Source organism: Acinonyx jubatus, chromosome B2 (assembly GCF_027475565.1).
Source record: "Acinonyx jubatus isolate Ajub_Pintada_27869175 chromosome B2, VMU_Ajub_asm_v1.0, whole genome shotgun sequence".
NCBI lineage: Eukaryota > Metazoa > Chordata > Mammalia > Carnivora > Felidae > Acinonyx > Acinonyx jubatus.
In genome coordinates, this window is record NC_069385.1 from 1,639,233 (window position 1) to 1,664,526 (window position 25,294).

Consider the following 25,294-nt stretch of genomic DNA (forward strand, 5'->3'; position numbering starts at 1 on the left):
CCCCAATCCCTGAAACCGTGAAGGTGTGGGGCTTTGCAGCTGTGACCGGGCTAGGGGTCCCGAGGCGGGGACTTCATCTTGGACGGCCCTGCAGTCTGTGACTGTGACATCAGGAGTCCGTACAAGACGTGATCACGGGAGAGAGCCGGCAAGGTGCTGGCCAGGCGGCGAAGGAAGGGTTGGGCTTTGCCGACGGGGAAGGGCCACGGCCCCTTTCCAAAGGTGGGAGGGCGCACGCTGTCCCCTGGACCCTCCAGGGGGAACTGCCGGTCACCCGGCGAGGCGGGTCCCAGAGGCCCGGCCCCCAGGACTGTACGGAGCTCACCTGTGCTGTTCTCAGCCCTCGGGTCTGTTCCAGCAGAAGCCAGAGACTCCGGTGGCCCAGGTACCAGGACGCCCACGGGTAGGAGGGGCCCTGGCCACTCAGACTCCGCTCCCCTCGATTCACTGGCTTTGCCCCCGTTCCTGTGTCTATCAGGCCAGCAGCAAGACGGCTCTCCTGGGCACTGCATCGCACAGAATTAGACAACATTCAGGGGACAGTGGGGACCTCTTCTGGTACATCACCCCCAACAAGCTGTCTTCGCCTATCATCGCCCGGCGTGGGTCACGGGCACATTCAGAAAGATCTCTGAAAGGAGGCTTGGCTTGTCATGGTTGGCGGGGACCGGGGCTCTCAGCAGGGCTCAGTTCTGTCCCCAGCGGCTCTGCAGGGGGTGCAGGTGAGGGGCGGGCTGGTCCTGGCACCAGAGGGCGGAGGGGCCACGGTGCTGCCGGACGAGCTACAGACCAGCGGCCGCCTTACGCCAAGGGTTCCTGCGCACACGCCGGGGCCGCCTGGGCTGTGCTGAGCCGCGTCCGCCTCTTCTGAGCGACACGCCCGCACTCCAGGGGCGTCGGAGCAAATCACATCCTGTCGAGACGGAGACGTGGAGGGTGTGCGGCGGCAGAGCACCTCGCGGTTGCCTCCGGTTCCGCCGCCGGTCCGCCTGGCGGGGGGACGGTGACAGGGCGATGGGCTTGCCTGAGAGGACGCGCACCACGAGCTCTCGTGGCCCTGGAGGGGCCCTCGCCCTCAGGGGGACAGAGGCACCGGGGTCCATGGATGGCCAGGGGTCAGAGATGGAGTGGAGGTGCTCGACCCCCGAGTCCTGGCGGGATCTGCCGGTTGCACCAGGAGGAAGTGTCACTTCGAGGGCAGGAGGAAGTTTCAACGACCTGCGCGTCAGATTGGACTTCGGGACAGAGGGGCTCACGCCTCCATCCAGGAAGGGCAAGCCCGCCGCCTGGCCTGTAGGGGACGGCCCCAAGTGCTGCAGGGACCCCATCCCCCAACGCGACATCGTCCCAGCCTGGGGGAGGCGTCGTCAGGGGCAAAGCCAGGCAGATGCTGAGTTTCCGCGAGCGCGTGTGGGTGAGACGGCCCGGAGGTCAGAAGTGTCTGGACGGCAGCCCGGGCCGGGCACGTGAGTATCTCCGTGGTGGGATCCCGGGGCACAACAAGGCGTTGTTAAGCGCCCATCGTATTTAAGAATTCACTGATTTCTTCCTCTTAAGTTTGCACGGAAGTTTGGCGGGAAGAACAGAGAACACCAGGAACGTAGAGTCATAAACCCCACGTGTTCTGAGGGACCTTGACTGGTCTGCCCCCGGCCCTCCTGGAACACGGGGCCTCCCGGCCGTCCAGGATTGAGGAAGCGTGGGGAAAGCCACCTGCGTGAAGCCACACATCGTCTCTGGGTCTCCCGGAAACGCACCAGGGACTCCGCACTCTCCACACTTCTAAGGGAAAGGCAGAGGGCCTGGGGCAGTTGTTCCTCCATTCAGTCCCACGCCCTTGCCGCTTTTTACACAAACGCTTTTAGAGTTTTCTTTGGGGATTAAATGGGTACTTTACTAAATTCAACAGAGTACTTAGCATCTTGCGGTATGAAAACACAAAACCAACAACAACAAAAAACCCTGAGAGATGCCTTTATTAAAAAACATAAATAATGCATTTAACTATGTGCACATGTGCTAGGACCACCGTGATGGCACCAGCCTTTCATTTTTAAATTGTAACTGCAGAAAGATTATAAATGTCAGGCTTTACGAGGCCCTAGGAAAAAGCTGTATTAGCTTAGATATCGTAAATCATCGGTGCGAGCACACCATTACTTGACGACCGTATGTTTACAAATTGACACACGGGGATGGGGCGCCTGGGCGGCTCGGTCGGTGGAGCGCCCGACTTCGGCTCAGGTCACGATCTCACGGTTCATGAGTTCGAGCCCCGTGTCGGGCTCGGAACCTGGAGCCTGCTTCCCGATTCTGTGTCTCCCTTTCCCTCTGCCCCTCCCCTCCTCATGCTCTGTCTCTCTCAGTCTCTCAAAAAGAAGTAAACATTAAAACATTTTTAAAAAGACTTTACAGATAGACACACGGACAGCAGGGTTTGAAAAGCAGGGAAGATCACTTATTCTGGTTCTTCATCATCAGGGTGATAAGCTCTCGCACAGAGTCACTTTGTTAGGAGTGATGCCACCTGGTAGAGGGAGCCAGCCACGGACGGAGGCCGGGTGAGGCAGGCAGGTCACACGGGGGGCTCGCCTGAGTCACGTCACCCCAGGACAGCTCATCCTTTACAAATCTAAAAGGCAGCTCAAAATGAACCGTGTTTAGCCTGGCTTTGAAGACAACACCGGATTCACAACTGAATCTTCTCTCTAACCACCCACAGAACGTCACCCTCGTTCTGACCCTGAGGCAGAAAGTCTCGGGGGAGAATGCCCCACGGCTTCTGTATTGCTGCTCCGCACACAAGCTCACACAGACGTCAGATAATAATGCCGTTTTAGAACATACTTCCGTTACAGAAAGACAGAGGCTGGAGACCCCTGTCCCCCAGACTCCCCGGTGCACATGGGCCTCGGGGTAAGCACAGGTGCCCTGAGCCCACAAAGCAGGAGAGGGCAGCATGAGCCTGGGGGGGGCGGGGGGGGGGCGCTCCGGAAAGTGGCTGCTCCAGGCTCCCCCCGGGGGCTGTCTGCGTCAGGAGACCGGAGAAAGGAAGCAGGCTTGCGGTCTCCTGCTCGGGGCCTCCCGGGGTTGCTACCAGCTGGCAGGTGTCACCCTTACCACCCCTGCACCTGCGAGGCACGGTGTTGTGAAGGACCGGCTATGACGTTCGTTCCCCAGATAAGGAGACTGAACCCGCCAGAGGTCAGGTCATTGTCCAAGTTCCCAAAACAACAAAGCAACAGCACCGACGACGTTCGGATCCGCCTGGCTTGACCCCGCCCCTGAGCGCCATGGCCTGACCCAGCACCCGGGCGGGACCGTGGCTTTGACCGGTAGCCTGGGCCAGGGGAGAGTGTGGGGCCCTGTCTGCTCTCCCAGGGAAGCTGGTGGCTTTGCTTGGCTGGCCGGAGGGTCAGTCTGGGGTTCCTTCCTGCCCTGTGGTTCTGTGAATGGGCAACCCAGGCTTTCCTCTGATGCAAGAGCCCTTCGGCCAGTGACTCACAGGGTCCTGGCATCAGAGTCTTTTGTGCAAACATTATTCTTTGAAACCCCAAAAATAAACATGCAGGGGCAGAGAGATCTAGTTGGGGCGAGCCGCTCCGGTTGGGGGCATGGGCGGACCTCTTCCGAGGGCCCCACCTGAGACACTTGGGGAAGTACGGGAGTTCAGAGGACCTTGGAGCCCCGCATGGTCTGGCATCTCGGCAGCCGCCTGGGAGGGCACGGGTTTGGCACGTCGTACCGAGGAGGACATAGGAGTGACATGCCCAGGCTTCTGTCCTCGCAAACGGCCTGAGGAAAGACGTGCCCCAAGTCCCCCGAATCAGAGCGAAGCCGCCCCAGTGTGGGGGTAGTTCTCCAGCCGGCGGGGAGGCGCTGGGGGCAGGGGGGACCTTCCGCAGACAGCAGGGATCCCCTCGCAACAAAATCCCTCTCCACTTCGGCCTCTGGGAGAAGAGGGAGGAGACGTCCACTCCCTGGGGCGTTCCAGGGCCTGGAGTCCCCCTTGGCGGCTCTGTCCCCTGGCTCCGCGTGCCACACCCAGCTCATCACGTGTCCGCCCAGCTGTGCTGGACTGAGCCGCTGTCCCAGAGGCCACAGGAAGTGGGATGCCGGCAGCCCATGCAGCTGGAAGGACGGGCAGTCGTGGGAAGGAGTCGAGTTTCTTCCGAATTCCACTTCTCTGGAGCGCGCCCTGCTAGGAAGGTCTGCGTTTGGTTCCCCTCCCCGTCAGGCCGCTGGTCGCTTTATCCCTTCCTGTCAGGCTGAGCAGTTTCTGGGGGAAGCGGCCACAAAGCTACCTCCGGAAACACGGAGCGTGTGTCCCGGGGCTGGAGCCACAGGAGCGAGAAAGAGCCCATAACCGTCCACATCCGGTGCCCACCAATCCGGGACAGGTGGGGACACAGGTGGGGACACAGGCCCCGAGCAGGTGGGCCTTCCTGGCTCCCGGTACCTCCCACAGCTGGCCCACAGCCCGGCTCCCAGCCCACGTCCGCGTCTGTGACTCGGCACGGGTGGCTCAGTCCTCCCCCCACAGACCGCCCGCATCGCCACCTGGAAATCCGTGCCGCGTCCTAGACTTGAACAACTGTGCGAGAAGGAACAACTTAAACCACTTCTCACATGAAAAAATTCCCCTAATTTACTGTCAGAGTGGGTTTCGAAGCATAGGGTTTCTGTCGTTTCCATTCTAACATGTGTTTAATTTAGTCCCAGAGTGTATAACAAAAATAAGGGGAAATAGTTGCTTTGCAAACTAGTCCTGGGTCGTCATAGGCGGGAAACGCTCGGGCACACGGAGGCGAAGAAAGAGGCAGCTGGAGCCTCAGGGGACGGGGCCCCCCGGAAGTGGCCCTCGGGAGCCGCTGCCCCCAGAGCGGGTCTCCAGACGGAGGCGGACAGGAAAGCACCTGCTGCCCCCACCCCTTTCTCCCGGGGACGAGCGAACCAGAGCTCGGGCTCGGGGCCCCATCGGGAGCCCTCAGTGCCCGTCTCAGCCTGAGTGACGAGGGCTGAGCTAAAGCCACAACTAAAGTCGCCTCCCTTGAAGGGACACCTTCAACCACAGGCCTAACTTGGGAATAAAAACAGTCATCTTCTCTGACGCTGTTAGTTTTCTGATGAAAAGGGGAGCCGCAGATACTGGTCTTTCTGGGTAAATACAACGTCCCGCTGCTGGAGAGATGGGCACTCCCGGGGGAACAAGTCCACACAGGCGCTCCCTCAGGGCGCGAGGCAGCTGGGGGTGCTTCCCTTCGAGCCAGGCCTCCCGCCGCTTGGTGCACATCTGGGCCCAGCCCGCCTGGATCAGGAAGGAAGCTCGGGAGGCATTAAACCTCCTTATCAATAACTGCCTGCTGTGCCCGGCGTATCCGGCTGCAGGCACCTGTAAAGCAATAAAGGCTGCTGGGACGGCCACCGCACACGCCCCGGGAGCTCAGCCGCCGGGCCGTGGCTCCAGATCAACGGTGTCTGCTCTCAGGGAGCAAACGATCACATCAAAGCCGCAGCGTCCTCCAGGAAACCCGACGACGGCCATAAAAGTGAATGCGAGGGGTGAATGAGGCTTTGTTACCTCAACAGGCAGCCTGTGTCGGCCCTGGACATTCACCCAGCTGCTCCGAGAAAGGGGCACAAGTGTGCCAGGGGGCCGGTGGAACGTTCCAGAACCCTCACCATGGACTCAGGACGCCCCAGGGGGCCGGTGGAAAGTTCCAGAATGCTTGCCATGGACTCAGGACCCCAGACACACATGTCAGGCCATGGGGACGGGAACCAGGGCCCGGCCTCCTCTCCCTCCATCGCCTAAAGACCATGGCCCGGGGAAACAGCTGCACTGTGGTGTGCCTCAGGCCAAGATAGTCCACACTGTAGTGTGCCCCGGGCGGGGGGTCTGCTCCCGACGCACGCGCGCGTGTGTGCACGTGCGTGGACGTTGTAAATGGGTGCACACACGTAGATACAGGTGTGTGAGCACAGGTGTGTGCACGGTCGCACCTGCGTGCCTCTGACCGGCTGGCTGCTGTGCCCTCAGACACGGTCATCTTCTGCAGCCCCGACCGTGACCCAGGCTGCTGACCCAGGCTGCTCCTGGGGACCCGAAGTCTCCCTGCACCCTGGCCGGCCCACGTGTCCAGTGAGCTGACAGAGGGGCCGCCCCGGGTCACTCTTCCAGCACCCACGGCACGGAGACGCGTGGGCACCAGGCCCCCACCGAGGCCACGGTCTGCAGCACCGGGCGCTCGGAGCAGATGGAGGAAAGCGGGCCTTTCGGCCACGGCCAGTGGCTGGAAGCTGAGCGCAGCCGGAGGTGGGCGGGGCCCTTCCTCCCCCGGACCAGTGTCCCAGGGACGGCGGGGCGGGAACCGGCCCAGAGCGGCCACACAGCCCTGGACAACAGCGCCATCAGGTGGCGACTCCTCCTGCAGGGCCTCCCCAGGTTCTGACCCTGAAACCAAGTCCGAGGGAGGGACACACACGCCAGCGCGTGCACGCAGCCTCTCTCTTGTTATGGCGCGAACGGTGTCCCCAGAGAGGGGTGCCCAGGTCCCAGCACGGTGCCTGTGAGTGCGACTCTATGTGCGCAGACGCTGCCGGGTGAAGACGGGGCCACCCTGGAGGAGGTGGGCCCGAATCCAGCGCCCGGCGTCCCTCCGGGAAGGGCAGAGACAGGCGCACCTGGGAGAGGCACCGTGAGCGACAAGCCGGGACCCGGGGCCCCGCGGGGCCGGAGGCAGCGGGGCGGACCCTCCCTGGAGCCTCGGAGGGAGCACGGCCCTGCCCACCTGCGAGCTGGGCCCCGGAGCCTGCGTGTCTGCCCTCCCGGGCAGGGAGCTTGACCCGCACGGTGGGCGCGGGCCCCTGGGGGAGACGCGGCGGCGGCGGGGAGCCGGTGTGCGGAGAAGGGAGGGCCGGCCGGGGTGCGCAGGGACCCGGAACACCGCCGGGGACCGCGTGGGCGCACCACGCGGGGAAGGACCCAGGCAGCACCCCTGACACGGAGTGTGACCGACCCACAGCCACGGAGCAGCGCCGCCGTCGGCAGAAAGCTTTCCAAAGCCTCGGGCAAGTCCGCTCTCTCTGCGGGTGTTTCCTGGCCTCGGAAGGCGGCTGCCAGGGGACGACGCCGCTGTGCTGCCCTCCGTCCTGCCAAAGCAGGAACCGGCTGTGGGGCCACACAGCCCCACGCGGGGCGGGGACCGGGCTGAGGAGCGCGGGGCCCAGAAGACAGCCGTCGGGACAAGGGACACTTGGCACAGCGCGTTGAGGACTCAGGAGGAAGGCGGAACTCCGTGATGAGCGACACGGGGGCGGGCTGCGTGGACCCAGAATCAGGGGGACTGGCTTCCCCCCGCCCGCCACCGGCCCCACGTGAATTTAGGAACAAACCAGTGCCGCGCTTCCTTGCCAGGAAGAAATGGCAACCCGAATAAGCTGCGGAGTAGGGGCATATTGGGCCTCTGCCCACGGGTCAGGCCCTCGGTCCGGGGCTGCCCCCTGGTGGCAGGCGGCGGCACTGCACCGTCCGGGGCGGGGAATCCTGCTGTTTTTGAACTTTTTAATCCAGCCGCCAGACACGTGACATTGGTTTCAGGCGCACAGGTCGTGACTGGGCAACTGTATGGGTTACGCTGTGCTCACCAAGGGGAGCCGCCCCCTGTCACTGCACACGCTGTCACAGTGTCACTCACTCTATTCCCCGTGCTGTGCCTTTCATCCCGTGACCCACCCACCCCTTAACTGGAGGCCTGTGTCCCCCTCTGCCCCTCCCCCTCCCCCAGCCCCTGGCAGCCATCCGTTTTTGCAGGTCTGATTCTGCTTTTTGTTCGTCTGTTCATCTGTTTTGTTTTAAAGGTTCCACCCGTGAGTGACACGGTGTTTGTCTTTCTCTGTCTGACTTATGTGATACGCTCTGGTCTCTCCATGTTGTTATAAATGGCACAGTCGCCTCCCTTTTTGTGGTGCTTCATATTCCACTGTATCTGTGCCACACCTTGTCCGTCCATCCATCAGGGGACACTTAGGTTGTTGCCATAGTTCGGCTGTCGTGTAGAATGCTGCGATAAACATAGGGGTGGGTGCTTGTATCTTTTCAGAAACAATTCCACAGCAAGAAAATCCCATGAAAAAGTGGGCAGAGGACCTGAAAAGACGTTTGTTCAGAGAAGACCCACAAATGGCCAACAGACACGTGAAAAGACGCTCACCGTCACTCCCCATCGGGGAGATACAGACCAAAACCACACTAAGCTAGCGCCTCATGCCTGTCGGACTGGCCAACGTCAACAGCACAAGAAACAGGTGTTGGCGGGGATGCGGAGAGACGGGGACCCCCGTGCCTTGCTGGTGGGAATGCAAACTGCTGCGGCCACTCTGGAGAACAGCGTGGAGGGTCCTCAGAAACTTAAAAGTAACGATCCCGTGTGATCATGCATCTGACGGAGGTTTCTGGATCCCACCACCCGCGCGCAAACAATTTGATGAATTTCTAACGAAGCGACCGCAGCTCCTCAGGGGCTGATGTCAATTCATGAGGCCTGCAGCAGAAAATTCTCATGTACCCTTCCCTGAGACATTTTAAAAAAAGCGGTATTTCATATTATCAAGAAGTTAAAATAATGCCAAGCATTAAACAGGTTTATAGGTATTGCTCATGCTTCTGTTCATTTCCCGTTGCACTGAAAATATATTTACCCTAGAAACACGTAAATTGCCAGCAATCAGATACAACATCGTACGGATGGTTCACTTACATAAATGATTTAGAGCCTATGCTGTTTCTAATTTCATATTGTGGGGACAGACTCGGCCGCAACACAGAGTGTAAACGTCTTTGTACAAACTCTGATGCACGTGATGTGATAAGGAAACACAGTCTGTGTTTAGTGCGCACCGAGCTCACTAGAGGAACCTGGGGCCCACCCACCAGCTTTCAGTGTCTCAGCAGACGGGGGACTTATCCGTCCTGCGAACCCCTTCCTGCTTTCAGCCGAGGAGCCCGGGAGTCAATAGCCACGGAAGCATGGGTGCTTTTTCCGGGCCCTGGAAAGTGCAAGCAAGTAGCACAGTGAACATGTGTCCTAACGTAAGTCCCACGGGGCCTCGGAGGAGCTCCAGGGCACAGCACTGAAGGAAGCTGTGGCTCCTGTGGCCACCTAGGGAAGAGCCCAAGGCCCCCATGGCCTAGCTGCTCCAGACACAGGGGGACAGTGAGAAGCAGACAGCAGGGCGTCTCCTGCACAGTGTGGGGCGGGAGTGTGGCTGCGGGCAGGCTGCAGGGGATGGTGTGGGGGTCCGGGCAGAGCAGGCAGACTGCAGGGGACGGTGTGGGGGTTCGGCATGGTGGGCAGGCTGCAGGGGACGGTGTGGGGGTTCGGCATGGTGGGCAGGCTGCAGGGGATGGTGTGGGGGTTTGGCATGGTGGGCAGGCTGCAGGGGACGCTGCGGGGGTGCGGGTATGGCCAGCAGTCTGCAGGGGATGCTTCTGGGTCCGGGCAGAGCAGGAAGGCTGCAGGGGACCGTGTGATGGTCCCGGCAGGGCGGGCAGGCTGCAGGGGACGGTGTGGGGGTCCGGGCAGGGCGGTCAGGCTGCAGGGGATGCTTCTGGGGTCCGGGCAGGGCGGGCAGGCTGCAGGGGACGGTGTGATGGTCCCGGCAGGGCGGGCAGGCTGCAGGGGACCGTGTGATGGTCCCGGCAGGGCGGGCAGGCTGCAGGGGACGGTGTGGGGGTTCGGCATGGTGGGCAGGCTGCAGGGGACGCTGTGGGGGTCCGGGCAGGGTGGGCAGGCTGCAGGGGACAGTGTGGGGGTCCGGGCAGGGCGGTCAGGCTGCAGGGGATGCTTCTGGGGTCCGGGCAGGGCGGGCAGGCTGCAGGGTACCGTGTGATGGTCCCGGCAGGGCGGGCAGGCTGCAGGGGACCGTGTGATGGTCCCGGCAGGGCGGGCAGGCTGCAGGGGACGGTGTGGGGGTTCGGCATGGTGGGCAGGCTGCAGGGGACGCTGTGGGGGTCCGGGCAGGGTGGGCAGGCTGCAGGGGACAGTGTGGGGGTCCGGGCAGGGCGGTCAGGCTGCAGGGGATGCTTCTGGGGTCCGGGCAGGGCGGGCAGGCTGCAGGGGACCGTGTGATGGTCCCGGCAGGGCGGGCAGGCTGCAGGGGACCGTGTGATGGTCCCGGCAGGGCGGGCAGGCTGCAGGGGATGCTTCTGGGGTCCGGGCAGGGCGGGCAGGCTGCAGGGGATGCTTCTGGGGTCCGGGCAGGGCGGGCAGGCTGCAGGGGACGCTGCGGGGGTGCGGGTATGGCCGGCAGTCTGCAGGGGACGCTTCTGGGGTCCGGGCAGGGCGGGCAGGCTGCAGGGGATGCTTCTGGGGTCCGGGCAGGGCGGGCAGGCTGCAGGGGATGCTTCTGGGGTCCGGGCAGGGCGGGCAGGCTGCAGGGGACGCTGCGGGGGTGCGGGTATGGCCAGCAGTCTGCAGGGGACGCTTCTGGGGTCCGGGCAGCGCGGGCAGGCTGCAGGGGACGCTGCGGGGGTGCGGGCAGGGCGGTCAGGCTGCAGGGGATGCTTCTGGGATCCGGGCAGGGCGGGCAGGCTGCAGGGGACGCTGCGGGGGTGCGGGTATGGCCAGCAGTCTGCAGGGGACGCTTCTGGGGTCCGGGCAGGGCGGGCAGGCTGCAGGGGATGCTTCTGGGATCCGGGCAGGGCGGGCAGGCTGCAGGGGACGCTGCGGGGGTGCGGGTATGGCCGGCAGTCTGCAGGGGACGCTTCTGGGGTCCGGGCAGGGCGGGCAGGCTGCAGGGGACCGTGTGATGGTCCCGGCAGGGCGGGCAGGCTGCAGGGGACAGTGTGGGGGTCCGGGCAGGGCGGTCAGGCTGCAGGGGATGCTTCTGGGGTCCGGGCAGGGCGGGCAGGCTGCAGGGGACCGTGTGATGGTCCCGGCAGGGCGGGCAGGCTGCAGGGGACGCTGTGGGGGTCCGGGCAGGGCGGTCAGGCTGCAGGGGATGCTTCTGGGGTCCGGGCAGGGCGGGCAGGCTGCAGGGGACCGTGTGATGGTCCCGGCAGGGCGGGCAGGCTGCAGGGGACGCTGTGGGGGTCCGGGCAGGGCGGTCAGGCTGCAGGGGATGCTTCTGGGGTCCGGGCAGGGCGGGCAGGCTGCAGGGGACCGTGTGATGGTCCCGGCAGGGTGGGCAGGCTGCAGGGGACAGTGTGGGGGTCCGGGCAGGGCGGTCAGGCTGCAGGGGATGCTTCTGGGGTCCGGGCAGGGCGGGCAGGCTGCAGGGGATGCTTCTGGGGTCCGGGCAGGGCGGGCAGGCTGCAGGGGACGCTGCGGGGGTGCGGGTATGGCCGGCAGTCTGCAGGGGACGCTTCTGGGGTCCGGGCAGGGCGGGCAGGCTGCAGGGGACCGTGTGATGGTCCCGGCAGGGCGGGCAGGCTGCAGGGGACGCTGTGGGGGTCCGGGCAGGGCGGTCAGGCTGCAGGGGATGCTTCTGGGGTCCGGGCAGGGCGGGCAGGCTGCAGGGGATGCTTCTGGGGTCCGGGCAGGGCGGGCAGTCTGCAGGGGACGCTTCTGGGGTCCGGGCAGGGCGGGCAGGCTGCAGGGGACGGTGTGATGGTCCCGGCAGGGCGGGCAGGCTGCAGGGGACAGTGTGGGGGTCCGGGCAGGGCGGTCAGGCTGCAGGGGATGCTTCTGGGGTCCGGGCAGGGCGGTCAGGCTGCAGGGGACGCTTCTGGGGTCCGGGCAGGGCGGGCAGACTGCAGGGGACGCTGTGGGAGTTCGGCATGGTGGGCAGGCTGCAGGGGACGCTGTGGGGGTCCGGGCAGGGCAGTCAGGCTGCAGGGGATGCTTCTGGGGTCTGAGCAGGGCGGGCAGGCTGCAGGGGACGCTGCGGGGGTGCGGGTATGGCCAGCAGTCTGCAGGGGACACTTCTGGGGTCCGGGCAGGGCGGGCAGGCTGTAGGGGACAGTGTGGGGGTCCGGGCAGGGCGGTCAGGCTGCAGGGGATGCTTCTGGGGTCCGGGCAGGGCGGTCAGGCTGCAGGGGACGCTTCTGGGGTCCGGGCAGGGCGGGCAGACTGCAGGGGACGCTGTGGGAGTTCGGCATGGTGGGCAGGCTGCAGGGGACGCTGTGGGGGTCCGGGCAGGGCAGTCAGGCTGCAGGGGATGCTTCTGGGGTCTGGGCAGGGCGGGCAGGCTGCAGGGGACGCTGCGGGGGTGCGGGTATGGCCAGCAGTCTGCAGGGGACGCTTCTGGGGTCCGGGCAGGGCGGGCAGGCTGCAGGGGACGGTGTGGGGGTCCGGGCAGGGCGGGCAGGCTGCAGGGGACGCTGTGGGGGTCCGGGCAGGGCGGGCAGGCTGCAGGGGACAGTGTGGGGGTCCGGGCAGGGCGGGCAGGCTGCAGGGGATGCTTCTGGGGTCCGGGCAGGGCGGGCAGGCTGCAGGGGACGCTGCGGGGGTGCGGGTATGGCCAGCAGTCTGCAGGGGACGCTTCTGGGGTCCGGGCAGGGCGGTCAGGCTGCAGGGGATGCTTCTGGGGTCCGGGCAGGGCGGGCAGGCTGCAGGGGATGCTTCTGGGGTCCGGGCAGGGCGGGCAGGCTGCAGGGGACCGTGTGATGGTCCCGGCAGGGCGGGCAGGCTGCAGGGGACCGTGTGATGGTCCCGGCAGGGCGGGCAGGCTGCAGGGGACCGTGTGATGGTCCCGGCAGGGCGGGCAGGCTGCAGGGGACAGTGTGGGGGTCCGGGCAGGGCGGTCAGGCTGCAGGGGATGCTTCTGGGGTCCGGGCAGGGCGGGCAGTCTGCAGGGGATGCTTCTGGGGTCCGGGCAGGGCGGGCAGGCTGCAGGGGACGGTGTGATGGTCCCGGCAGGGCGGGCAGGCTGCAGGGGACCGTGTGATGGTCCCGGCAGGGCGGGCAGGCCGCCTGCGGTGGACGGGCAAGAGAAGCGCCCCGCTGGGGCGGAGGGACCCGCGGGCCAGAAGCGTCCAGCATCACAAGCGGCAGGACGTGGTGCCCAGCTGGGGGCAGGAGTGAGGTGCAGGGTTAGCCAGGGTGGGCTTCAGTGTGTGGCCAGGGAAGGCAGCCACGGAAGCCAGCTCTGGCCGCAGGGAGACCGACAGTCCCCGGGTCCCTCCCCCCACAGCCCCCGTAGGGAGAGAAGTGGGGGCGGAAGACGGCGGTCTCTCCAGGCAGGCGGCGCAGTGCGACTGTGTTGGCCTTGTGCCAGTCGGCTCTCCGGGGATTAAGACCATGACACAGAATAGGCCTGGAAGCAGGACCGCGTCTGCCCGGCGGCCTTATTCCGGTCTCTCGTCGCTGCTCTTACCTTTGCCCTGGGTTTGGACTCTGACCCAGAAATCCAAGTGGGTGAACAAAAACGGAGCAGATCCTTCCCCAAAAAGGGAGTCGGTTATAGTCTGTGTCTCCGAGCAACCTCCAGGGAGCCCCTCTGCCCCCTCCCCTGCCCCCCACGGGAACCCTGGATAGACCCTGGGAAGGGTCAGCCCTGCCAGGCTCGTGCCCACGGCTCCGTCTGAACAGAGAAACCCTGGGCCTTTGCCTTCCTCCAACACAGCTTCCACGGCCCCTGGCGTCCAGGCGGCCAGGCCGGAAGTGACCTCCTTCCTCCCGCAGTCTATCAACCTGTGCGTGTGTGTGTGTGCACGTGTGGGTATATTTTACTTTGTTCTGTTTGAGATCACACTTTTGTACCACATCTGAGAAATCTTTGCTTCCCCGAAGGTCGTACAGATTTTCTTGTTCTCATCTGGGAGTTTTGTAGTCTCAGTTTTTACATCGAAGTCTCTGATCCATTTTGAGTTAATTTTTGTATACGGTGCAAAGGCATGGGTCAAAGTTTTCTTGTTTGGGGCACGTGATGTACAATTTTTCCAGCGCTGTTGATTGAGAAGATTTTCCTTATTTCACTGAATGGTCTTTAAACGCTTTCCAAAAAGCAAATGTCCACATATCCATGGGTCCACATCTAGAGTCTTGACTGTGTCCCATCGACCCGTCTGCCCGCCTCTCTAGCGACAGCACATTGCGTCCATGACTGTAGCTTTGTAGTAAGTGCGGAAACGAGGGCGTGTGAGTTTCTGCGTTTTGTTCTCCTCTCTCCAATCTGTTTTGTTGTTCCAGATCCTTTGTATTTCCAGCTTGTCCGTTTCTACCGAAAAAATCCAGAGATTTTTTACTGGAATTGCGTGAAAGACGTAGCTCAACTTGGAGAGAGTTGGCATCTTACCGATAGTGAGTCTTCCGACCCAGGAACAAGATCTATCTCTCCGTCCATTCACATCATCTTTGATTTCCCTCAGCAACGTGTTACAGTTTTAGTTGTATAGGTTTTTCACATGGCTTGTCACATGTATCCCTAAGGGTTTTGTTTAAACTCACTCAGTCATCGTATTGTTAGAAAATTATTGGTAATATAATTTTGAAACAAATATAGATACATTGTAAGATAAAACAAAACGTAATCCTATTAACAAAGGGCATCTCTTTGCTGGTTCTGGCGTGTGCTGACCATGGTGCATGACCATATTGTGCAGAAACCAATATGTTCTGCACAAGAATACAAATGTACAAAGCAAGGAAGATTTTTACTTCATTAAGATCTGATTTACTAATTAGTTACAAATAGGAAAGAAGAAACCTCACGGAGGGGAAGCCCGGCCGCCAGCACCTTCAGCAAGTGTGAAATGAACAGCACGAGCAGTGAGACAGGGAAATGGTGTGTCCCTGAGGTGAGTCCAGAAGAGTGATCACCTTGGCTTCATCTCTCGCGCCGCTTTTCCACCGCGAGCTAACTTCTTATCGGAAAGAAAAGGCGGTCAGCTGCAGGGACGCTGCCCCTCAAAAACGGGGACAATCGTAGATGGCGCTCTAAGCTGCTGTCGCGGGCACGATGCCCGCGGGGCGACTCCGAGGGGCCACCCCCAGTTCCAGCCCCGGGCCCGCACCCCGCAGGCAAGCTGCTCCACGCGGCCGTGGCAAGTGGGGGTCTCGGTGGCTGTCACCTGCAGGCCGCCCCAGCTGGGCCCCCCCACCCCTCCTGCAGGGGGAGGGTCTCTAAGGAGGTGGAACAAGGGGAAAGAGAGGTCAGCGCACACCGGCTCCTCCAGGCCCCGAGCCTGACCGACCGGCGCGTGGCACAGCATCGCGTGGCACAGACACGGATAACGCTCGCTGGCCCGCAAGTGAGGGGCCGGAGGCCTGAGGAGCCGAAGCAACGGGTCCAAAGTCGGGGGAAAGTTGCTCTTCCCGGGCCTGAGCTTGACCCCCGGTCCTGGGTCCCAACCTGCTGGGGGAAGGAGTGGAGGCAAGGCGGCGGCAGAAGGCCGAGGGCCACGTGTGGCCAGCAAGCGGCTTCTGCAGGGGCTGCGCGGGGAGGGGAGCCCACGGGGACGGGGACGGGCCGCGCCTGATTGCACAAGGCAGTGGGGTGAGGTGGGGTCCGTCAGGCCGTCGCCAACCTTCCTCCCAGGGGGCGGCGCCTGCAGCCTCCCGCGCGCCGCCAGGGGGCGCCGTGCCCACGCTAAGAGGAGCGGGCCGCCCGCTGGCCCGTGTCTGGAAGGGAGGGCGGGAGCCACAGCGGGCTTCCGCCTGACTCCAAACATTGGCAGTTCCCACCTGCTCTGATTTTCAGAACGAGCCCGTCGGGGGCTCCAACACGTCAGAACCGTCTGCCCTTGTAGGATCCCGGGGTGTGTTCTCCCAGGGAGGGGCGGGAGACCCGTCCAAAGGAGGAGGGAGGGTCCTGGGCCCCCGCACCCCCCCCCCCAGAGTGTCACCTCCGGCCACAGGTGTCACCCTCGGGCGAGACCCCTGCTTGCTCTCTTCGTTCTGAAAACCCAACATTCTGAATCAAGCGAAACAGACACAACGTGAATGCAGGGCATCGATGTTCAGCCTCAGATGAGGAAAATGTTGGAAAACACAGAATGCTCTCTGGGCCAGGGGACGGCCAGCGGTTCCCAGCCCTGGGGTCCTAGCAGGACAGCTTCTTCCACAGCTGGGCTTGGAGAGCGGGCTGACAGTCCCCTCTGAGGACACCAACCTCAGGGGAAAATCCTAAACATGAAGCCATTGCGATACACAAAGATGTTCGCAGAAGTGCCTCTGCATTGGTTTCTGCACCTGTTAAGGAGGTGAGAATACCGCCCCCTCCTACTTCTTGGGGCTCTTGTGAAGCTTTAAATGAAATGACTCGTGACAGCACGCTCCTGCAGATGATAATTACAACCACAGAATATCGCAAGCCGTAGATGTGAGTACCTCATCCCCTCCAGGTGACAAGTGCTAACTCATTTATTCACCAAGCATTTCTTCGTCTTAGCGAACATACTGAGCATCAATCGCTCAGTATGAGCTCAGCGCTGGGGACGTGAAGCCGGGGGAGGCATCGTTTCTTCCCCAAAGGCTTCCCCAAAGCCTTTTACAAACTCCTTCTGGAAAAGCCAAGCAGACCCAGAGCTTGCCCATGATGCAGGAACTTTTCTCCTGAAGCATATGTTAATCTTCAACTTTAAAGTAGCTTCATATCTCGGGGTTGTGACATAATTCCTTTATTTTTAAAGAAGTATATTTTTAAAAGTCCACTTCTAGAATTTCCGGCAATCACATTGTTCTGGTAGAAAAAGGATCATTTCAGGGCACCTGGTGGCTCAGTCGGTTTAGCGTCCGACTTCAGGTCATGATCTCGCGGTGTGTGGGTTCGAGACCCGCGTCGGGCTCTGTGCTGACAGCTCGGAGCCTGGAACCTGATTTGGATTCTGTGTCTCCCTCTCTGCCTTCCCCTCCCCTGCTCATGCTCTGTCTCTCTCAAAAATAAATAAACATAAAAAAAATTTTTTTAAACAGAAAAAGAATAATTTTTCGTTTTAAAGAAAACCACTTATCTTTGGAGTTTTGATGTGTTCACATGCTCTAAGTGGCCAGCAGGAACACAAGTAAATATCCATGTTCCCAAAGAAGTTCAGGGAAAGCCTCCTACTCTCAAGTCCTGTGGATCATCTGCTTTCTCCGTCCTTGAACCGTGAGCAGCTCGATGGCTCCCCCTGTGCCCCTGGGTCATTGCCTACCCCCTGGTCTTCACTCATCTTGACATACATCAGGAAATGGGGCTCAATGTTCTACCTACAGCCTCAGACATCCCAGCATCCAGAATCTTCACAAGGCACGAAAAGAGCAAAGCACTGGTCCGGAAGGGAAGCCAACGCTGGCCAACGTCTTTCTGAGCAGTGCTCGAGGTTTTACGCCTAAACTAAAGACCCAAGTCAGTTGCGTGGTGCCCCTGCTCCCTGGTGGGCTGAGAAAGGCCACGGACAAGGTTTTTCTGTTCAGTTCTAGAACCGTGTTACCTCATTGCAAAGCGCCTCAACCTCTCCTTACAAATCACATCACAGTAAACACAAAAGTGCACTCTACGTGTCCTTTGTCATAAGTCACGGCAGCTTTATCGGTGATGGAGTAGCAGTGCCCAGAGCCGGGTGAGGGGACAGGAGAACCAGGAGAACCAGAGACCGTTTCTGTGCATTTTCACTGCAGAAGCATCCGGGTTCTAGAAAGGCAGGGCGGCCGGGGGCCCTCCACGCCTGGGGCTCCCCCTTCGCTCTGCGTACTCACTGGCAAACTAGCTGAGCATGACGTGTGACTCTTTCTCTCCTTTGACGCCCAGGATGGGAGCGAGATGAGCCTTTCTCCAGACTAACCTCCGCCCCCTGCGGCCACCACCACCTAGAGCCCTCCCTGCTTTCGGTCTGCCCCTCGGCCAGGTGAGAACCCGCCTGGGACAAGGGTTCCCTGCATGTTCTGTGAGGGACAGACGACTGCCCCATTTTGATTCGGCCCCGTTATGTTTTTTCAGCCAGGGTTTGAAACCGAAAAAAAAACTTTTTGAGAGTAATTTACTCATAAACAAGACTTATTTATAAGCAAGAATTGTTATAGGTGACCATGAATTGTGCGCAGGCCCCACAACAGGGAGCTGGGAGCCACACATGGCTTCGTGCCGGAGACAGCGGCAGCCTTCAGAGCCCGGGCCCCGAGCCCCGCACCTGCTCCCCCTGCAGACCCTCTGCTCTGCACCCCTCTTCCTGCCCGGGTCAGCGGACCCCGGCCGGCCCGCCAGCTGTTCTGTGCAGCCCGTGAGCTGGGGATGGTGTCTACGGCCCTTAAGGGGGAAGAACAACCAAAAGAAAAAACCTGTTTCTGAAACTCCGGTGTCCGGGCCACGCGGGAACTGGCTGCGTCTCTAGTCCCCTGAGCACCTGCGGGATTGCCTCGCTTTTGTCTTTGTCGTCCGCCAAGAGGAAAGTACTCGTGCTGTGACTCTCCGCGCAGGGAGCTTGTCCCCACCCCGCAGGTGCAGCTGCCTTTCCTTCTCGATGCGGTGAATCCGCGGGCAGGAGAATGGCCGGAGGTGATGTTGAAGCCCGGGTTCCGGCCTCTGGACAGACAGGAGCCAGTGCCCCCCCATGCCTCCCCCCTGCCCCTGGCGGCCCCGGCCCCCACCCTGTGCGTGAGGGCGCTGTTCGCCTGTGAGGCGCTGCTGTCCCCAAGGAGCCACTGGGAGGAAGCGGGCAGACGGGCTGGGTGTGCGGAAGAACCTCAGAAAAACAAGGCAGATCGACACCAGCTAAGCCGGGGTCCTCGTTCCTTGTACTCAGAGTTCGGGGCCGGAGCTGGTGAGGATTTGGGGGCTCGGCCGTCGCATTCCTTCAGCTGGAATGAGACATCGTGATAAAATCTAACAATGACGCCAGATCTGCTTTGTTTGCTGTTTCCGGGGGTCAGGAGAAAGAATAATTGTCTCGACTCGCATGTTTTCTCCACAGCTTTGTCCCTAGATCCTTGGTGGCACGTGCTGTCGGTGTCCCCTGTGGGGGAGGGGGGCTCCTTCTGAAAGGCCCACGGGAAGCCCACCCCTCGAGGGGACCCTGAGGACAGACGTGGCCAGCCTGGCTTGACTCCAGGCAGAGCAGGAGAAAGTCACACAGCCTGGGTGTCGGAATTCAACCACCGGAGCTGAAACGTAGATCAAAGGGGTCCTGGGCGCAGGGAGCATGAATCCTCCCTGACCGCACATGGCTTGGGAGCACGGAGCAGGGGAGGACCCGGCAGCCTGAGGGCACGGAGCTGGGGAGGACCCGGCAGCCTGGGAGCACGGAGCAGGGGAGGACCCGGCAGCCTGGGAGCACGGAGCAGGGGAGGACCCGGCAGCCTGGGAGCACGGAGCAGGGGAGGACCCGGCAGCCTGGGAGCACGGAGCAGGGGAGGACCCAGCAGCCTGGGAGCACGGAGCAGGGGAGGACCCGGCAGCCTGGGAGCACGAAGCTGGGGAGGACCAGCAGCCTGGGAGCATGGAGCAGGGACAGGACCTGGCAGCCTAGGAGCACGCAGCAGGGGAGGACCTGGCAGCCTGGGAGCACGGAGCAGGGGAGGGGAGCACGGAGCTGGGGAGGACCCAGCAGCCTGAGAGCACGGAGCTGGGAAGGACCCGGCAGCCTGGGGGCACGGAGCAGGGGAGGGGAGCATGGAGCTGGGGAGGACCCAGCAGCCTGGGAGCATGGAGCTGGGGAGGACCCAGCAGCCTGGGAGCACGGAGCTGGGGAGGACCCGGCAACCTGGGAGCACGGAGCAGGGGAGGACCCGGCAGCCTGGGAGCACGGAGCAGGGACAGGACCCGGCAGCTGCAAAGGAGCAGATGTGGGAAGCCGGGGCAGGAGGCCCCACAGAAGTGGGCTGACCCTCGGCCTGGGAAGGCTCGGCCACCGGCGGGAGATGCCGGGTCCAGGTGGCCCGGCCAAGGGGCACCCCCAGTCCCGCCGGCAGGGCCCCTGCCTGGAGCCGCCCCCCTGCAGGCACAGCTGGCACAGAAGGCAGGGAGGCCTCTGTCCACCCCAGGCTCCCCTGAGAGCGCGTCCTTCTCTGCTGTCCTGGCCTGAGCAGCCGGTTTCCGCGTGGACACCCCAGCGGGCGTCATCTCCTGGAGGCGTCCTCACCCTGCAGCTGATTCACATCACGGTGAGAGCGTCACTCACCACTTGGTGCCGCCCTCGACCTCACACCCTCCGCCCGCCCCCCACCCCCGGCGCCTGGGGCCTCCTCTGGGACGTCACTCAGTGCCCAGCCTGACACAGGAGCCACACCCGAGCTCCCCGCCCTGTCCCCACAGCCCACGTGCCGGGAAGAGTCAGACCCCCTCCCCCTCCGTGCTAAGAGCACCCTCTGCAGAACCGGCACCCGTCCCCCGCCCGCACACTGTTCCTGTGGGTTCGCGCCTCTGCCCGTATTTGCACACCGACCTCAGTGAAGGTGCCGGCGGTGGCTGGCGTGGAGCAGACCCTCACACGGCGGCTGATCTCTCCACCCAGATGTAAACGTCCCCAGACGAGGCTGCCCCCACAGCTCTGTCCCTGCCGACGCGGGCGGGTCTGGGGTGGGTGCTCATTCACACACACTCGGTCACTTTTTACGCCCATGCCTGGAGGGGGGGCTCCTCTTGGGGCCCACAGTTCACAGACGTAGGAACTGCAGCACTGAGGGTCCCTGCACCCCACAACCCGAAAGCGGCTTGAGCCTCGAAGCCACTTAGTGCTTGCAGCTGGTTCCCGACGAGCCCCGCTGACCCCGTCCTTTCGGGTCTGGACATAACTCCTCCACCCTCGCGGGGATGCAAGAGGCAGGTGACCGCTGTTTACAACAGCCTGCGGAGCCCGAAGGTGCCTGACCCTGAAGTCCGTGCAGTTTTAGGCCTAGGAGTTCCCGCCGTCCCATAACTGGTGCCATAACGAGCCTGGTGCCGAGGCCGCGGGGCCAACAACCGTCGGCATCCAGGATGCCCCGTCCCTGCCAAGTTCCGTTACTGAGAGCGAAGCCTGACACCCAGTCGACGCCTCCACGGGGAAACCGAGGCGGGAGCCACGGCCACGGGAAGCCGCCCAAATCTGAGCGTGTGCTGTCCCTGACGGGCAGCACTCCCTTCGCAAGAAACCCTCTGGTGCCCGCACAGCCCGTCAAGGCCAAACTAATAAACACGTGGGCAGTTTAAGTACTGCTGAGCCCACCACAGCAGGCAGCTGACAAGGGACGGGGTGGGACCCACACGTGGACACTGACCCCGCGACCTGCCCCCGCGCATCGGCATCACCTGGGGGTTTCCAAGCGGGGCCGACGCGCGGACTCTTCCCGTGTCGACAGTCTGAGCAAACGGTGTGAGGAGGGGAGGGGCGGGGGGCACCGGTCATTTCCAGAGGTTTCCCGGAGAACCCTCCAGGGCGGGGCCCGGGGACAGCCTTGGAGAAGAGAGCACGAGGCCCTGGGGGCCGCGGATGGAGCCCTCTGCCACGCGCACACAGCCGTCACCCGCCCGCGGTCCCTCCCCCTGCCCTTCCGTGGCCCCCACTCACCGTCCCGGCCCCTCCGCAGAGCTTACCCCCAAAACACTGTCACGTAATGAGGCCACGTCGCTCAGTGTAGAGAAACAGAGGGAGGTGACCCCACTAGCCATCCGGCTGGAGTGTTCCTCCTTCTGGTGGTTTTCTCCTGCCCCCACCCCACCCCCACCCACGATGGCAGAGCCGTCTGTCTGTCCCTCTGCCCTGCCGGGACGTCTGGGGGGCATGGCCCTAGGGCCGCCTGTACACGGCTCCGCTCCGTGCATCGGGGACCCAGGCAGGGCTGACCTGCCGCGAGCTGCCAGCCTCCGGGCACAAGCCCCCGCTTCCTCACCCGCGTGGGCGACCGAGCAGACCCTCCTGGGCTGGCGCAGGGCGGCTGGAGCCCCATGGCCCTGCTGCTTCCCCTCAAACACCGTGCCTTCTGCTGAAAGGGCCAGATGTTGTGGGGCGTCCCCCGGTGCGCGGGGAGGCCGTCTCCAGAAGGCGAGGCGAGCCCGCGGCCCCAACACACGGCAGCCGTGCTCCCCCTGCTCCACACAGAGTGACAGCGGGGCGCCCGTCGGGGTGGCTGTGGTCGGCGGGAGGGAAGCTTTGAAAACCGTGCACGCCTTCTCCGCCTGCACGGCGGCCACACCCCTGCGGCAGGGCCTTCGCTCCCCGGAGGTGGACACCCGCGTCCAGATCCCGCCGGGAGCCCCGGGAAGCCCACCGTCCACCTGCCGCGGCGCCTGCACGGATGGCTTCTCCTCCCAGCATCTTGGGGGATCCGCGAGGGGCTCCCCGCAGTTCCCGCTCGCCCGCTGGGAGCCACGGCCTCGAGGTCCAGTGTCTCCTGCTTGTGCTGACTTGGACGTCAGACGCACTCGGGCTCTGGCCTCACGCAGGTGGAGCGAGTGCCCACGGCCAGCGTCCTCAGCGGGTGACGAGGACCAACGCGCCCGCAGAGAGTGCCCCTGAGCCAAACCCAGGCTGCTGTGTGCAGAACACGGCTCCCGACTCCCGGAGACGCGTGACAAGACGGAGCTGCGGTCTGAAAGCTGAGAGGCTCCGCACGGAATCTGATTCCCTTTAAGTCCTTGCTTTTCAGGATTACCTAGTAATTTAACACTTATGTTTAGTCGACTTTACTAAGTTATACTTTTTTAACAAATGACAACGTCAAAGGTAAGACTGTTCAGTGTCCCCAGGTTGTGTGGCCACGTCCCCATCTTGCCGGAGGAAGTCACAGTGAGCAGACATCCCGAGGGGCAACTTTGAGTGCGTTTATCGAGAAAACGTACACGTGCCGATGAGCGGGCGTCTAACAGCCGGGGGACTCGTGCCAGCAGGTACCTGGCAGAACGCGCACCACGATCTGACGGAGGCTTTGGTGTAGCTGCTGGCTGTGTACTAAAGGGAAAAGCCGTCACAGGACCCTGGGACGTCACCGAGGCAGCAGCTGCAGAAGGCAACTGACCCCGGAGGCCGAGGAGGACAGGCTCACAGGACACGGGGGCTTGGGGGGGTCAGGGGCCGCGCAGGGGTCTCGGGGCCGGGATGTGGCTGGGGTGGGGGCCCCGCTCCCCTGGACTCAGGGTGAAGGAGTGCTGTAGGCAGAGAGGCAGGGGCACTCGGGTTAGGAGAGTGTCCCTCGTCTGCCCCCCCGGGGTGAGGCCCGGACACAGTCGCTCGCGACCGGGCTGGCAGGTAACCTGGGTCCAAGTGGGGATTCGGAAACAAATTGTTTTGTCCAAACAAGAAACACTAAACGCACATGAAACGGACGCCCTAAACGGCACAGGGGAGAGTGCCCAAAATCACAAGTGGAAAGAGTGGGTTCAGTTTGCATCACATGATTTCATTTTTATCATAAAACATAGGGCCCCAGAAAAGTTCATAAAAAAATCAGACAAAAATGGTCATGGCAGTTAAGCTCTGGGAGTTGAGAGCTTTTTGGGGATTTTTTTTTCTTTTTTTGCTTGTCAGTATTTTTCCTTTTTTTTTTTGTTTATTTATTTTTCAGAGAGACAGACAGAGACAGAGCACTAGCAGGGGAGGGGGAGAGAGAGACAGAGAGAGAGACACAGAATCCAAAGCAGGCTCCAGGCTCTGAGCTGTCAGCACTGAGCCCGACGCGGGGCTCAAACCCACGAACCGCGAGATCATGAGCCAAAGCTGGACGCTTCACCAACTGAGCCACCCAGGCGCCCTGCTTGTCAGTGTTTTTCAAATGTTGCATGATAAACATGCATTACTTTTGTAATAAAACATGTTTTAAAAAATAAACTAAATGGGGCGCGTACTACACGTTTATTTCTTCCACCACTCGAGTCCGTGCTGTATACGACTTCACATGACGTCCCTTGAGCGTGTATTGACATACGACACGACTACAATACATGGCCAACATTCAGCCTTTTTAAGTTGAAGGAAAACCAGTCATTTCCTACAGTTCAACCGAGTAGGAAGCACGATTTGATACTGAAACGGGTTCTGGAAATTTGTGTGGATTTTTAGTTTCATCCAGCCGTTCCCGTGGAGTCTTATCGTCCACGGCACGGGCTCTAACCCAGTCCTGACATTGACTCATGGAACAGATCGTGGCTGCCTGCAACAGCTGTTACCTTTCCTCTACATTTTTTTTAATGTTTATTTATTCTTGAGAGAGAGAGAGTCAGAGACAGAGCATCAGCAGGGGAGGGGCAGAGAGAGAGGGAGACACAGAATCCGAAGCAGCTCCGGGCTCCGAGCTGTCAGCACAGAGCCCGACACAGGGCTCGAACTCACAAACCCCGAGATCGTGACCTGAGCCGGAGTCGGACGCTTAACAGACGGAGCCACCCAGGCGCCCCAGCTGTAACTTTCTTCTATTTTTGTAAAGTATTGCTTTTCTCCCTCTGCAAAAGACCTGTAGATGATTCTGACATGCTTCCTTCCCACGGAAAACACTCTATTCTCACTCATTTATATTCTACTTATTTACCCTCTCCAGTTATGGTCACTTACTAGATCTATTAAAATAGTTTTCTAATGTTAAATGTGTATCATACAAATATAACCATATGTGTGTACAATATGATACAGAAAGGAAAAAACTCGTATTTCTTCCACAAATATTGAGATTCCCAGTAAAACTTCATGTTTAAAAAAAACCCTGTTTCCAAAAGTATTCTTGTTTGATTTCTAATACCCTTTCCTTACACAGAATGTCCTAAGATCACGAGTGTCGTCACGTCGTTACGCGTGGACCGGCCACATCTTTGCATACCTTCCCTCGTCTGACGGTTTTAACTGTTGGGTCCATAATTGCAAACCTCATTTCTACATCCCCTCTGGAAGGGGCTTGGTTTTCCTCTCCCGTTCACTCTCCTTGGCGTGCAGACGGGACGCTGCATGAGTGGGACGACCACGGGAAATGTCTTGGGTCCCGTTCACCGAGAAGACGTGAGTAAGTTCCACCGCCAGCGGGGCCCCTCCGTGCGCCTCTGAGTATCTGGCTGCTCGATCTCCTGCCCCTTTTCTTCCTCACCGTCTCCGCTGGCAGGAACTACTGTCAGGACCCTTACTGCACGGATACTGAAGCTGATGCCAGGAGAGACCACGCTGGAGGTCACGCGAGGGTCTAAGCTTGACTGGTGACTTGCAGAGAAGACGACCTTGATGTTGGAGACGCGCATGAGGACGTGAACCTCGGACTGAGCAGCTCTAGGTGCGGGGAGTCGTGGCGGCCACGAGGACCCAAATCTCCACACACCCCCTTCGGAGAGAAGGTGAGCGGGAACTCAGCGGGTTCATCGGGCCCTGAGGCTGTGGACCAGCCAGACCCATGTGCCGATCTGCACACCGCAGGACTCAGAGGCCTCGGCCACGGGAGATGCTGGTCCTGTTGCCTCGCAATCCGTGCAACCCTGCACAGCT

General features: G+C 61.6%; 1 protein-coding gene across 1 annotated transcript; it reads right to left on the bottom strand.

Moving 5' to 3' along the window:
* Positions 1–50: 50 nt before the first annotated feature.
* LOC128315704 (proline-rich protein 36-like) lies at positions 51–25,053 on the bottom strand. Its single transcript, XM_053223201.1, has 14 exons — positions 24,906–25,053; positions 22,730–22,786; positions 21,729–22,427; positions 15,133–15,294; positions 14,957–15,048; positions 11,404–11,951; positions 10,484–11,272; positions 9,320–10,032; positions 7,004–7,152; positions 6,792–6,867; positions 6,004–6,454; positions 967–1,161; positions 326–506; positions 51–263 (listed from the first exon to the last, which is right to left on the bottom strand). The coding sequence occupies exons 1-14, from the start codon at positions 25,051–25,053 to the stop codon at positions 51–53; spliced, it is 4,473 nt and encodes a 1,490-aa protein (XP_053079176.1).
* Between the last annotated feature and the right edge of the window lie 241 nt (positions 25,054–25,294).

Bases quoted from the DNA above. Each gene is read 5' to 3' on its own strand.
- LOC128315704 (XM_053223201.1), bottom strand. From the start codon at position 25,053: ATGCGCGTCTCCAACATCAAGGTCGTCTTCTCTGCAAGTCACCAGTCA. The intron at 22,428-22,729 runs GTACCTGCTGGC...CTCAGCTTTCAG, and splicing joins CGTGGTGCGCGTTCTGCCAG to ACCGCAGCTCCGTCTTGTCA. The intron at 264-325 runs GTGAGCTCCGTA...GGTGACCGGCAG, and splicing joins GAGGGCTGAGAACAGCACAG to TTCCCCCTGGAGGGTCCAGG.